Raw genomic sequence first — 15,334 nt, 5'->3', positions numbered from 1 at the left:
CCATTTCCTTACGCCAACCAGATTGTACGATAGGGGGAATCTCCGGTAATAAATTCCACCTCACCCAACATGGAGCCAATGGCAAGTGCCCATCTGTTCCATCTTCCTGTTGGATGAGCCATACGTGCCATTTAAGTACCTATGTTGAATCTCTTACTAAAAAAAACGTGAACAAGGAGAGTCGTATATTTGCATGCTTCGAGAGCCTACCTTGGGACTATCGTATATATATATATATATATATATATGATACTGTACTTTGGCATACCGTTTATGACGAATACAGTACACCGCACCTCCAGGTAACAACACAGAGAACAATACATATTATGAACCCGAGAAGTACCTCACTGAAAAGCAAATACCGAAATTTGTGGTGACTGGATAATGAGTCGTGTGAAAGGCCATAATCACGTTTCTGTGATTCGTGTCTGGGCGTCATAAAATTGAAATATGAGCTAGGGGTAGTCAACGGTACACACAACGGACAATTGCCACGAATGTGCAATCAAGAAAGGGGGAATCGCAACTCAACTATCGGGTTCATCACACGTACGACGTCCGTATAAAACATGTAGTCAGAGCCCACCGTCTCATTCCATTGGACCACATCAACACGGTTATTCCAGCTGATGGCCAAGTCTTTTGCTATTCGATAACGGAATCGTTACACAGCATGTGCTTGGTTTTTCCATTGCCAAAGTATGAGGAAACTGGAGGTCACCGCTGACTGGATTGCTGATGGAGTCATAGCCTCTAAGTGCGTTTCCTTTGCCGACCTCTCACACACCTATCCCTTAATAAAAAAAATGGCGGACTTCTTGCTATCAATCACATGTTAAAGCTGCTCACACACCTATTGATTACGAAGAGGCCGCCAAGGGAAATATTGAAGAAGCCTTCCCCGACTCAACAATTAAAGGTTATTTCCCCATTTCTCACGAAAAATTTACCGCAAAGTTCAATCCCAGGGATTGTACGGACATGAAAAGACATCAACATCAACATAGGGATTCGAACGCTAGCCCGATTAAACCAACACTGCGTATGAGTTACTCCAGAATAACACGCTGCTTGACACTGATGCTATCATAGACAGTTTCGAAGAGATATATGTTGGCTAAAGATCTCGGTATGGTTGGCGATGCCCACGTCAACTTGTCCATAGTTGGAATGACAGTGTGATTCGCGAAATAATAATAAGATACTTTGTCCATGGGCATGCCGTTTGATCTAAATGTTTGAAAAGTCCATCAAGTGTCTTGAAGAGAACGGCAACCACCAAGGCATAGTACGGAGATTAGGCGGAGAAAACAACGTATCGCACAAACTGGTGCGCACCACGATGTACTGGGCTTGTGTTAAACACAAAGCTCATAAGGATATATATACCACTGGCATTCCGTTTAATTGCGGGCAGTTGTCCACAAGGCAATTTTGTGCCGATATATTCTGGACAACGTCAGTCACAGCCTTCAAAAGCTGGCTAAGCAGCAGCAGTCTAAAATCTAAAAACTATCAAGACATGGTTGGTAGTCAGGATCTGTTCAGTCTTATTACATACTTCAATGAACAACGTCAAGCCTGAAGTACTTCCGTCTTACACGACTCTCCGGACGTTGTTCGAGCTCTTACAGCAGCAGATTCCGGTGCAAGGTGTTGTTTTAAGGAGTGACGATCAACTACTGGTGGAGATAAGTGGACACAAGTAAGTGACTTTTCATGTACACGCGATTTTTTCTCGCAGAGGTGGGAGTAAACCAACGACCATTGGGAAAGTTCCTGTGAGTGTATGAAGAGGACAAATACTACAGTAGTAACCATTTTCACTAGTGCTCCTGAGGCTGTTTGTTATGATATCACTTGTGTAAGGTAGAGGAAGATATGTACATTCTGATAAACTCGCGTTGATCACTCCAGACAATATAAACGACTGCATGGAATGTACACTTAAAAGAAAAGATGGGCAAACAAAATTTCATCCACTTCACAGCGTGTCTTCCTGTGTGAGACACCTAACATGTAGCATCCATTCGGAAGTCTTCGAAAGTATCACTGGATGTGGAGTTGAATATGTGAAACACATCATTCAGAGTGGGACTTTGATTTATTCCACACTTTAGTTGCAATACTCACTTGTCTTGTTTCTAGACCACCGAAAAACCACTACTGCTGTTACTTAAAGTATTATGGAGAGACAGTGGTCGGAGATCTGTCGGCACGACTAATATGAAAAATTTGTCCGATGGCCCTTACCACCAAGTGGAAGTGGAAAGTGAACGAATGTCAGTTGGATGGAATGCAATATCAATCATTTGAAACAAAAACTGGCCAAAAGACACTCTCAAAGAGGCTCAACATCAGGGTTTTATTGAAATCAACTGGTGTGACTTGACGACAGCGAAACACCGGTGCTGTTTTAACCAACAACCGGATATAGTGAGGTTTATGGGTACCAAACTTGTGTTGTCTCCACATTCTGAAGTAGCACCAACAGTACAAACAGACTAAGATGCGGCAGAATTCGCAGCACGAATTGATAGTAATTAGACATTCAGACGTCAACATTTTAGGCCGCCAGCATGTAAGACCACTAGGACAGACATATTCTCCACTTGCGTGATTGTTTGTTGAAATCCAAGTGCTAATGAATGCGCACAAAAGACAGATTTGGAACAACATTAGTGCTGCTAATTAGTGTTTGAAACATGGTTGACATTTGTACAGACCGGCTTTCCCGACCGCCAACTCAGCCGTCAAGCATATGACCCCAACCTGAAGTACACTGTTTGGCGAAAAAAACTGAAATGAACAATCGAGGCGTTACAAGGGTACTTCAAGGAAATCTGAAGTGTGACACTAGACGGACGGATCAGTTCTCCCTCAACATGTGAAAAAATGGGATACAATGTATGATTGGACACAACGGACCGGTGGAGATTCGCTCTAGAAAAACTCACCAATCGAATGAATGCTCGCTCCAAACTGAAGTTCTGCTTTCCAGCCCTGTCGATCCACTTTTACCATACCGTTCAAATTGACAATGGTCGCATGAGCTGAGAATAGGAATGAATATCAAAATGAGCAATGATTGATGACATTCCAGCACGAACACGCCATTTGCGGGTGAAAAAATACGACGGTTGATCTGCAATAACCTATTCAGATAACATTACGGGTGGATGTGCGGTAACCACTTTGTACATTTGACTCAGCAAACTTACTTGTGACGCACTGGTTCAAACAAACACAACATGGAAAACAACTGGCCGTTTACTGAGAAAAATCACAAAACCAGAACATTTACTGCGGCACTCCGATTTCCGGAATAGTTTGCACAGAACGATAAATGTTGGCTGTGAAACAGCCGGTGTAAGCTCATATACATACAGGTTGCCAGGCAACGCAGTAAGACACACCCTGGATGGACGTGCACCGGGGATCGGACGCAAATGAATTCTTGTCCAAGCAGCGTCCATGTTAGCCTTAAAGGTAAGCGACACTTTTCGTAGTTAGGACACATGAGTTCACTGAAGCGGCAACCAGATGTTACCGTGTCCCATCCGAAGATCCTTGGAGAGTCAGTGGACGATACTCCGGTATGTAGTTATGCTAACACTGAAATTTCTTCTTTGAATCTTAAACGCAGAACACTCAGCATTAACGGTTGGTGATATGGTAAAAATGAAGCAAAGACTTCGGAAGCCGCATTGCTTTGAGGGAAAAAAAAAGTGGGCTCAGTTCAAAGGTAGCCAGATAGCTTGAATCAACGGATTTCCCGTATGTACATTGACCCAGCTACTCACCACCGTAACAAGGCAGTTTGCAGTGTGACCGTATTTCGAACCTCAAAGAGAAATCCACATCCGCTCCAAACAGCACATATAAAGCGCCTTCATTTCTTTTAGCGATTTTCAATGACAAAAAGGAATATACTTCCAAACTAGGTGTCAGTTTGTCACTTGCAAATTGCAGCTGCACTGATACCTGCAATAATACCTCGTACCCGGAGGATCGCCGAACATATTACAAATCAGTCATCACAAGCCACACAGCACAACGTGTCACCATTCTCAGGGTTGTCAATTTCTTTGAGACAGGCTACTCAGTTCACAGTATTCATGCCTCCACCATACCGCTTTGCAATCGAAAGCCAACGATGCTTTCCGTGAAGTTATGTTTTTAAGAGCAAAATGACTATACGCAGAAAACTACCGGTACAAACTGTTCGATAGCCCTTGAACTGGACTTAGTCCTCTTCTTCAAGGCAACGTTTCGCTCGATGTCTTTATCACAAAATAACTCGGAACGCTACCATGGTACAGCACGCGTTTTCAGGCTGTTGTGATAAATGGTTATGCTAATTTCAATTTTAAAGGGTTTCGGAGAGGGATCAACCCAGAAGGGAAACAGCTAACATCAGGGCATGGAGGCATACAGAAAGGTGGCGATTATTTGCAGAGGTACTTTTGCCCCGGAATCATCATTATCATCATCAGCGGCAGCAGAGAGGGCAGACTTTTTCCTTCATACTATATGTAACCTTCTTTCCACACCAAACTAGCTCGAAAACTCATCGTTTTCTAGTTCAATTATCAAGCCAAAGAAGCACACATTGGACCTAGGTACCACCGAAATCGAAGCTCAAAAGCACACCATATTATACAAGTGCCGTCTCATAGCCCACAAGAAATAGATAGATCCATGAGGTGGCACTGGATATGAACCTTGTGAATGCCACATTCAATGTCATGGTTTCGCATCATCTTGTACGTCGTCGTTCCATGCTGCTCACTTGATAAGCGAACCAAGCAGCTTATCGTACAGCTAACGAAATCCTCAGTCTCTCGTAGCACAACTACCCAAAATTGCCGATTGCTGGTGGCTCGAAATGCGTACACAGCCACAGCCTCTGCTGTATCGCATGTTCATTTTTCTCCAACATAGTCACGTACAGATGGCTCTGTTTTATGATTTTCACACGCCACATCAGTTATTATAAGGTTCTTCGTAAATTGCTCAGGTTCGAACAAACTGGACAAAGGAACTAGACTAAGTCATTTACATATATCTGGCGTGGTCCCTCATTGACGTAATTGATCAATCTCGTCCCCATAGTTCTAAAAGAACCAAAAGGTTGGCAAACTAGTGGTATCTTTTTATTGTTTTGTTACTCGTCAGCACCACGGGAGTCATAAGGGCTTTTCAGTAAGCAGCCCGAGGAACCTTAAACAAACCACACTACCCCCTGAAGGGGTGACATTTCTCCAGGTGACTTAAGTGCATTGTGCCAGCACCATGACTTTGCAGGTGAAATGATGTACAAGGACACAAAAATGGGAGGCAACGTTATTAATAACAGTATATAAATGTCATCGTCGCAACCAGAACTCGGACGATCAGAAAATACACCTGCCAACTTCACACTCAAAGGTTGAGCTGGTAGTGCTTACATACGTCAATATAGCACAGAATGCCTAGGGAGATGGCGCCTACATTACCCTTTCATTCATCAAGTTAAGTCCTGCTTAGATTCGGTGTCAACACTGACGTTGTTCAAGTGGCTGAGTCTATGAGTCTGCGGTTGAGAATTTCCCAATGAGAAACTGTGGACAGTTTGACTTCCACCATTTATGCTGCGGACTTTTAACAACAAGGTGCAACACCGTTGTATTCGGTACAAAAAACGATGTACATAGGCCGTCTCCGCCACAGAAACACATTGTCTGTATGTGTGGTCCGCATAGGTTAGAAAGTCAAAAACAAGGCGCGAATTGTAAACAACAAGGCCGTCGAAAATAAACACCTTGGTAGGCGGCTGATACATCCATTTGAACTTGGTCTGTCAACATAGGCCCGTCAATTGTGCTATTGGGCCCGGTGCACCAATTCCGTGGTTAGTGTTCACGGTCTAGCTCATCGATTGTAGGCGATAGCCACAGAACAACTTCAAATCTAGACTCTGATCAAAGCGAACCAAATGAGTGGAAATTTCATGTGAGACGTACATACCGGGTAAATGCCGTTACTAGATGGGTTTGACATCATCAAGTAATTCATGGTAAGAAAGTTACACTTGCGAGGGTTCTGCAACAGAAGGTAGTTGCAGTGAACAGCCAAAGTGCTATTGCCCACATGTAAAATGCCACCTTTAAGATGCGTAAACACAAGATGAACATAGGATACATTACCACAGAGAAGGAGAAGAAAGCCGCGAAAAACAACTGCCACTCATAAATTCCTTAGCGAAAATCACGGACATGTTCACGCGCATTCAGATATCGAAAGTGCTAATTTTTGGTGGCAACTTTAAGTACCGTCACTTGGCCCTGTGAAATGAGGTTCATCAGGTTTTTAAAAACCAAAGCGTACCTAGACTCTATGATGCTTTGTGTTCACAGTCCATAATATTCAACCACAAATTCTATTCTTACAAGGTCCCATTGCATGCCCGAAAGACTTTTCGAATAGATATGCGTAGGGGATAGTGAACTGTGATCCAAAAAGCAAACAGATACAAACCTGTGTAGCATAGTAGACATACAAGAAAACCGTTCAGCTGTAGCACCCATTCGGTGCCTAGTTGCCATGCCACACGGAGGCACGAGGGCTCGGATACTGCCAGGTTGCCCACGCCTAGACAGGGGAAATCGAGAGACAGAGGTCGGGTTCGAACCACAGACCTTCCGGTCAGTAAATTCGCGCTCTAACCACTTGGCCCATCCCGCCCCAGTAGAACTACAGCTATCAGAACAATCGTTGTTCCCCCATATTCTTTGAGACTGACAGGCAGAGTAGAGAGCGAATAGGCGTTACAGTCTATTTGAACCCCAAATTATATGGTACGAGCCTACTCTAATAACGGCATTTTCTCACCATAGTTCTTGGTCTGAACCTACCAAGATGGCCTTCCTGTCAAAGCAATCACCAGTGTGTATTAACGTTCAAAAGCAGATCGAAAACATATGTACAACGCGTAGTTAACAAATTGTATGAGAGAACAACATTCTGGAAATTCTGACGGCTTCTGGAAGCAGCGTTGGCAACTGGCAGATATTGGATCATAAGTTCAAAAGCATATCGAAAACATATGTACAACGCGTAGTTACAAAATTGTATGAGGGAACAACATTCTGGAAATTCTGACGACTTCTGGAAGCGGCGTTGGCAACTGGCAGATATTGGATCATAATTGGCTGTGGGTCAAGACGTACGACCACTTAGAGATCGACTTGACGCTGGACCGGTAATCGATCTTTTGGCCAATTACGTGCGGGATAGACTTTTTGGCCGTAGCAGCGCCCAAGTTACGGTTTGGCATGCGCTCCACAATATTGCTATTGCAAGACTGAGTAGGTTCGAACCCTAGGCTCATGACTGCGCATGAGCAGTTTGAGGTAGTAGACAAGTTTGTGTACCTGGACAACTGTATCAGTTCTGGCGGTCAAGCGAAAGACGATATGTCCGTCCAGAAAGACATCGCTTCGAAGTAGAACTATCTGCGCCAGATCCCAAATCAGCATGCTCACTGCCCCAGGGATGGACCAACAAACTACAGAAGCTTCCCGAGTAATAAAAAGTCAAATAAAAACAGCGATCCGACGCACAGCATCTCCAAGGGGGAGGTGTCCAGAGGCCAGCTGTCCTTAACAACCGAACATCACGTCGATTGAACGGGTGTCATATGCGGACTGAACGAAGGCATCCCTTGATTGGTCATGTCCGCCACTCTGGATGGAGCATTTATAGGCCGGGGTTTAGCGTCAGCTTACGGAACATTATGTACCAATCTTATAAATACAGTTGCAGTAATTGTCCTTTGTCTCCATAAGACTGTCTCAAGCTACCGTGCCTTTTGATATACCATACAGGGCGGAACGGGAAGCCAAGGACCGACACCGCCTTCAGTGCGCAACAACTGGGCTTTGAATAGACATACATCATATTCGACGAAGAAATTTATCAACAATTGAGAGGAAACCCAATGGGATCATCCGGATTAATTGCCGAGGGAGTAATACAGAAACTGAAGCATATGGCCCTGCCAATAATCGACCTCAAACTCTGGATCCGCCATGTAGATGATAACTTCGTCATTATTAAACGGTTGGAAGTGAAGCACTCATACAGACTTCTAACTAATCTATTCGAAGACATCAGATTTACGCTGGAACTTGGAAGGAACAATCAGCTGTCTTTCTTGGACGTAATGATTTGTGGGACTGCAGATGGGTATCTTCAAACATGTTTATCAGAAAAGAATGTACACGTACCAGATACTGAGTTACCATAGCAATCACCCAATGAGGTACAAAAGGAGTTGCGCCCAAACTCTAATCAGGGAAGAGGGCACACTATGCAGTATAGCTGAGCTGAGGAGGACGAGGAAAAATCATCAGTGCTGAGCATTGAGAAACAATGGCTACCCACGAAATTTCATTAAACGTTTGTAGAAAATGGCTCCCAGACAGCAAAACCAACATGAGCAGAAAGCAAACAAATCATCCTATCGTACATAAACAATGTGGTTGACCTCAGCATGTCCACTATTACCAAAAAGGAACTCTGGGAGCCCACTAACCGACGGCTACAGGAACAATCTTGTTTGCCGCAATAACTGCGCGGACTGCTGCAGATACTACGTTGAACCAAGTAAAAACTATAAAAACGGATGAAAGAACACGATGCAACACTTGGAAGGTATAATTTACTCTATCTGTCTTCAATACGCGAAGAGAAAGAAGGATAGAAAGTCAGTCTAGAAGACTTGGAGATCTTAGAGTGCAGAAACATGTTAAATAAGGGGCTTTCTGGACGCATGGTGCTCCACCACAAAATCGCATAGCTGGCATGTAGTTATGACCAAATCTATGTACCCTACAAAAATATCAGACAACTTAAGCGGGCAAATGGGATACCTAATGCAATGGAGAAGACAATGTACGATCAACTCTCGTTCCTGTCTGCATACGAAGAGGGACAAGGATACAAATTCGATTGGAATAACATAAGCACACTTGGCCAAGCAAAAACAAAGAAAGAGCACGAGTTTATGGAGGCGTGGTACTCGACTGAAGAAGCAATACCAACCTCTGAGAACAAAAGGAAATCTGGAACCATAAAACCCGAAGTCCAACAAGGATTCAAAGAAGGAATTAATAGAACTACAAATTTTTAAAAGTAAGAGACACACCATCAACCAACCAAACAACAGAGAAGCCGACCAAAACGCAATACAGATCGTGAACGGACCAACCAGAATAAACAATAATGGCAGGCAATTTCAATGGCAGCGTGGCCGCAGAAACCAAGAAATGCAAACCACGACGCAACAGATTATGAACATATCAAACAGAATCCAAGTGCGATGATTGTCAATGGCCAATCAGATTACAGCGCAAAAGCTACCCTTTGTAAACCATATAGACACAAGCACGCAGAGATGGACTGCCCACCCAACAGCGCACTGAGAACGTCTCCAGGAATGGGGACGAAACGTTTGCAAAACAATTGCCAAGCTAGGTGAACGGATCAACAGCCACCTGATTAAATACCAACTAAAGTACCCGAGTTACCAATATTCCAACACATTGCGAACATCGAAACAGAACCGAAGGTCGCTCTGGGTTAAAACCCTGATATCAATACAGGTGTGGTTCGACTTTGAAAAACCTTCATCTGGAGACTACGTGAAAAAAGTTCCAATGATAAAACCTTAGACGGAGAAATAATGTCGTGCAATCATCTCGACAAAGCCTGTGGGTAACTTAAACAAGGCAATGGTGACGCGCTAAGCGTGTCTGGGGACCTGACTTGTAGTCTGAGCTCCGGGAGCCCAAAAACTAGTTTGTTAACACTTTCCGCAATATCGATCTGCAATGCTAAGCTGAACCGTTTACGATTGACGAGAAGTAGGCTGAAGCAATCGAGTCATCATATACAACGGACAGAAAACAGAAATCGAACACATACTGACCCCAAAAGCAGCAACATCACCGAGTGGATTGCACGCGCATGATGACCGATGAACAGTTCGTACCGATATCTCGTTTAACATGAAACTGTACATACTGTAAGCCTTGATAGGAACGTATCAAAAGGCAAAAACTGGTCTTTAGGTATCAGTGTTCTAGCAAAACTCTACTCCGGTCAAAAACGTCAAATAGTCATCATCAAGATCATCAACAGCATGGCATCAGTGTTACACACCGATGCTTCGCTGCCGTACAACCATGGTTTATTTGAGCCATATTGTGAAGAAAGGAATAAACGTGAACGTGGAAGGGACTTGATGCTATCTTACTACAATCATTCTGAGGTCCATACCCCTCCAGACACTCATTCAGGCAATCAGGGCAGAAACTGATAACAAGAACGCCACTGAAATCGGTTCGCAGCCATATCTTGCAGCGTACCCAACCCGGCGCAGTGGGGACCCTGGAAGGTGAGTAGCACCGACAGCACCCAAGCGTTTCGCAATCTCTTTCATGCCCCTCTGGCAGGTCAAAGGTTGGTCACCTCTTTGCTTCCGCTACTCTGATTTGGGAATGGAAAACAGGACTCTTCGGCAAACGCTAGTTCGGCATATACAACACATGTTCCAACCAACCGAACTTCTGGTGCTGGACACATCCTTCGATGGAAGTACCCGTTGCTCAACCCAAAACGTGCTTTCTAATTGCCTCGTTACGGATACGCCGACACCAATCCACACGAGCTATGGTTCCGAGACAACGATTGTCAAACACCTGAAGATGTCTAAGTTCCGCTGCTCGGACAGACCAAGTCTCACAACCGGCTTCACACAGTCCGCACACGTCCCTAGAGGTTCGGGGATATACCACTTTGACGCCAAATACAGGGTGCAATGAAAAATAAAACATGATTAATCCACCGACAATCACATTACTTACTCGGAAAGCAAATCAGAAGTGTGTTATACTCCAGTTGGACCACTTTGATTACTTGCAGTTGATCCTCATCTATTGAACAACAGAAAATGTGACAAAACATGAACATACGTCTAGTATCGGCTGTGTTTAGTGGAACGGGTGGGGAACAACATTTCAGATTACTGGGAAAAAATTGACACTAGGAAAACTACTTATACTTCTAGCCAGTTTACAAGGAAAACTACTATACTTCTAGCCAGTTTAAAAGAACCAAGTGTGTCTGCATGAAACTGCGTTTTGAAGTATGGGAAGTAGGAGAACCTAAGAACATTTAGTGCGCTTAAAAAGCATATCTGCCCACTCCCACTCCACAATGAAGGATCAATGGAGTTTCAGGTGTTTAGAATATCTGCAAACAAGGCACGTAATCGATGGTGGGAGTCAGTCCTTGAATTGAATAGGACAAATGACGTTTACAAAAGTGGCTGTTTTGGATCCATGAAGGGAGTTGCCCAAGTAGAACGGTATCTAACAATAGTTCATCACAACAATAACACACTGTTAGAGATTATTTGCAAACTGAATAAACAATAAACTCACGATTGAGAGGACTGTTGGTGGACGACTCGACGCCACCATCATTCAGGTTAACCAAATGTAGTTTGTAACACAGCGGATCCGGTGTGGCAAATACACCGAGGCAGACCAGAGGAAGCGGTTGGTCTTGACAAATGATGAGGTCGAAATTCAACACGGGACTGGGCATGTTGGGCACCGCAACCTGTGTTGACAAAGTCACCGAAAAAGATAGAATAAAAAGAAATGAAACAAGTACCAGCAACGAGTGGTAAGAGGCGCAGAATCATCATAAAGCCTTGTTTTCTAGGATATTTCGGCTATTCGTCAATAGAGGCAGACCATGCTCGGATATCAATAATGGTAAAACACCATTAGTTTTGTTGAGTTGTAACAGTTTTTATTATGGCTTGTAACATGACATGGAAGTTCAGACACTGGAAAAAACACCAATGTGAAAAACATGTTTTAACTCTTTACAACAGGTACAAATTCGAATACGAATTTGCCCAAATCACCAAGTGCAGTGACTTCAATATTCTGCCACTCGTAGAATGTGGCTACCCTAACGACAGGAAACTCATGCATCGCAACGTATAGCGCTCTCCCCGTGATACTTCATTTCCAATAAAGTAAAGAGTTATGTTTTAAATTGTCCATTTAGTTACTCGTTATTATTTACTTAGTTATGTTCGAATGGTGCACGGAATAACATGTATCTCACTGGACCCTCGGCAATTTATCGAACTACTTGATTTGTTCTATGGAGCCCGACTCCTAAGATTGGACAACAGGCTGGATATGTTCCGCGAATTCCACTCCACTGAACGGTACAAGATCAGCAAATGTTGAGGAGGGTAGTTGGTTTGACTTCAGCATTTTCGCTCTTTGCGGGCTGACCATTTTCCCCGACATAGATCACTGACTACACCTATAGGGGAAAATGTTGGTAGCTCAGATAGTTATTGGCTTGTTCGTTGAGTTGGGCGATTTGAATGCAAACGTTTCATCGTCAATCGAGGTGACATCATCATTGCGTTATTAGGGGAGGGTAGGGTGAGTTAGTGGTTGCGGCTACGCTTCACCGCTCCGTTACTCACCACTACGCTCCCCAAAAGCGCACTGATGATTGGTGATGAAACGTTTGCAAACAAGTTGCTCAGCTCAGCCAACAAGCCACCGACTGACTGCACCTTTCGTAACCTCGAACTTGTTCCCTAAACTCGTGCTAACAGTACACTAATCCACCTGATTTGTCCAGAATGAGCGTATCGAATAAAAAGCATGTAATTATTGAAGGTCACAGGAGATAAACTGCTTTCAACACTCGACTCCCTCCAGTGTTGCAGATCTGGAGATGAGCCCACCAGTTGCTGTACTCCTAGTACGCGCAGGCACAGTAAATTTGGTTTGGACAAACTGGTCAAATCACGTTCGATCGGTGCATTTTCGTTGTCACCATTTTATCAAACAAAACCATGTTAGACGGCTAATACTAGACTTATTATCAAAGTTGACGGCCTCATGCACAAATTGGATCAGGCGTTCACTGAGAGGCCACAGTCGCAAAAGCAACAAAGATGGCCCAGAATAATGTAAACTATAAATCAACGACTTCATTTTTACTGAAGTAATCATGTCAAGCCTGAAAAAGGCTAGAAACAGACGCGACCCACGTCGAGCAATTAACCCATCTCCGCTAAAGCGATAGCTGCTTTCGGATGGTCCGAAAATTAATCACACATGGAGAACGAATCTGCGTCACTAGATGGAACACGGAAGTAAGACGGTCAATATATGGCGTACCGTCTACTGCAGACGCCCAAACGAAAGCAGTATAGTGCGGTTTTTCGAATGTTAAGAGCAATGAAATTAATAAGAGTCCCACAAGGACATCAATGGAATCTACTCTTCATGATTAGCAAGTCGCAGTTGTCCACAGCTTTATTAGTTATGCTTGGACCCATAGTTTTGGGGCAAGTTGGACCAAGTGGTTGGAGCGCGAATTTACTGACCGGAAGGTTCGTGGTTCAAACCCGACCTCTGCCTCTCGACTTCCCCTGTCTAGGCTTGGGCGACCTGGCAGTATCCCAGCCCTCCTTCGTGTGGCACGGCAGCTAGGCACCGAAAGGGTGATACAGCTAAACGATCAATTTTTCTTTAAACCCATAGTTTTGCCCTGACTTTCCATGTATTCGATCCAGCGAACATTAAATACTACGCAATATAAAAGGGTAGAACAGTGAGACCAGCTAGCGTTTAGTTCAGGCCGCATGCTTTGTACCTCAAGGCAATTGAACCTCCATTTCGCATACCGCGGTCAAATTTGACGCTGCAACTAAACCTAGCTGAAACATCACTCTGGATCACCTGACATCATGAGCGATCGCATCTGTTTGATTATCTTCCTAATTTTGAAGTGCCTACAGCAAGACAGCCGAAATATCCGACGAAAGCTAGTTGGCCCAATAATTATTTCATGCAGTACCAATGAAAACTAATTCTTACGAGCAGCCATAATCATTATGGTTCAGGTTGGATAGGCAAAGCCGAATAACAGCAACACAATTGGTTCTGCGGATCCAAAATATTGGTTAGAAGAGAGTTAAAGATGGGCTGCCCACCATATAGAAAATAGTTCAGCTGTAACGACTTTCGATGCCTGGCTGCCATGCCACCCGAAGGAAGCACGAGGGCTGGGATACTGCCAGGTTTCCCAATTCCAAACAAAGGAAGTCGAGATGCAGAGTGCGAATTCGAACAACGGACCTTCCGTTCAGTAAGTTCGCGCCCTGAACGAAGCGCTATCTCGTCCCCATATGAAAATGCTGACAGAAATTCGTCACTCACAAACTCAAGACTATCATATATTTGAAGTTCACTGAAAAGAGATGACAAGGATCGCTAAAGAACACAGAGCTGTGACTTCTCGAAAAGGGTTCACCGCTCCCTGTTTATTGTACTTCCTTATTCTCCGAGGGACTGCAGTCGTGCATCTTCTAAAGACAGTTTTTGTGATGCTCGGGTTGGTCTAGAAGTTCAGACATGGTTACGCTGGCTGGTGGCACAAACGTCCAGGGAGGTGGGCCTGGAGTTGATAAGGCTCAACTGCATGGTCACTTTCGATCTGACACACAACGAAGGGAACCTATTGTAGCTTCGTGTTGATCAAAGACTGTTCCTCTGTAGTACGCATTTCAGAGAAAGCAGAAGTGGTTTGACTAGGCAGTGCTATCAACGAACCGGGTCCAAACTCAGACCATACTGCCAATGGTTAACGATGACCACGGCCCACTGGTGCCTGTCACGCCTTCTGATAAAAAAAACCGTTCAGCTGTAACATCTCTTAGGTGCCTAGCTGCCATGCCACCATAAGGAAGAAAGAGGGTTGAGATATTGCCAGGTTGCCCAAGCAGGAAGTCGAGAAGCAGAGGTCTATTTCGGACCACGGACCTTCCGATCAGTCAATTCGTGCTCTAACCTCTTGAGCCTCCTGCTGATTTGTCTTCATGAACTCCAATCATGCCCTTGTGCGTCGCTGAATTTCATTGTTTACAGGTCTACGCGAAGCAAGTGAAAACCACTTGCCCAGAGAAAGGCTCATGAACCATGAAGTCAGGACCAATATCTCCAATGTTTGCCTGCTGACCCAATTAATCATCGCTAGAGTCGCGTACCCAAAGATAGACGTGATAACAGGACGTTTATCACTTTTAAGAATTGGATTACATAGAGGAACTGGAGGGCCAGCGACAGATTACTTCTGGTCGAAACCACGACCCGACGGGACGCACAGTCCGGCACCAAATAAGAGGAAGCTTAGTGAACTTGAAACCCCGGGAAAAAGGAAGAAGCGAAAAATACTG

At 44.2% G+C, this 15,334-nt stretch overlaps 1 protein-coding gene across 1 annotated transcript in view; it reads right to left on the bottom strand.

The window, feature by feature from the left end:
* Positions 1 to 15,334, bottom strand: part of T265_09813 (hypothetical protein) — a gene marked incomplete at both ends in the record, with an annotated part of 72,073 nt that overhangs the window by 12,770 nt on the left and 43,969 nt on the right. Inside the window, 3 exons of the mRNA XM_009175996.1 lie at positions 2,961 to 3,056; positions 10,914 to 10,982; positions 11,493 to 11,673. Coding sequence (XP_009174260.1) covers positions 2,961 to 3,056; positions 10,914 to 10,982; positions 11,493 to 11,673 — 346 coding nt within the window. The remainder of the gene's footprint in view (positions 1 to 2,960; positions 3,057 to 10,913; positions 10,983 to 11,492; positions 11,674 to 15,334) is intronic.

Source organism: Opisthorchis viverrini (assembly GCF_000715545.1).
Source record: "Opisthorchis viverrini unplaced genomic scaffold opera_v5_306, whole genome shotgun sequence".
Classification (NCBI taxonomy): domain Eukaryota; kingdom Metazoa; phylum Platyhelminthes; class Trematoda; order Opisthorchiida; family Opisthorchiidae; genus Opisthorchis; species Opisthorchis viverrini.
This window is presented reverse-complemented; position numbering and strand designations above follow the sequence as displayed.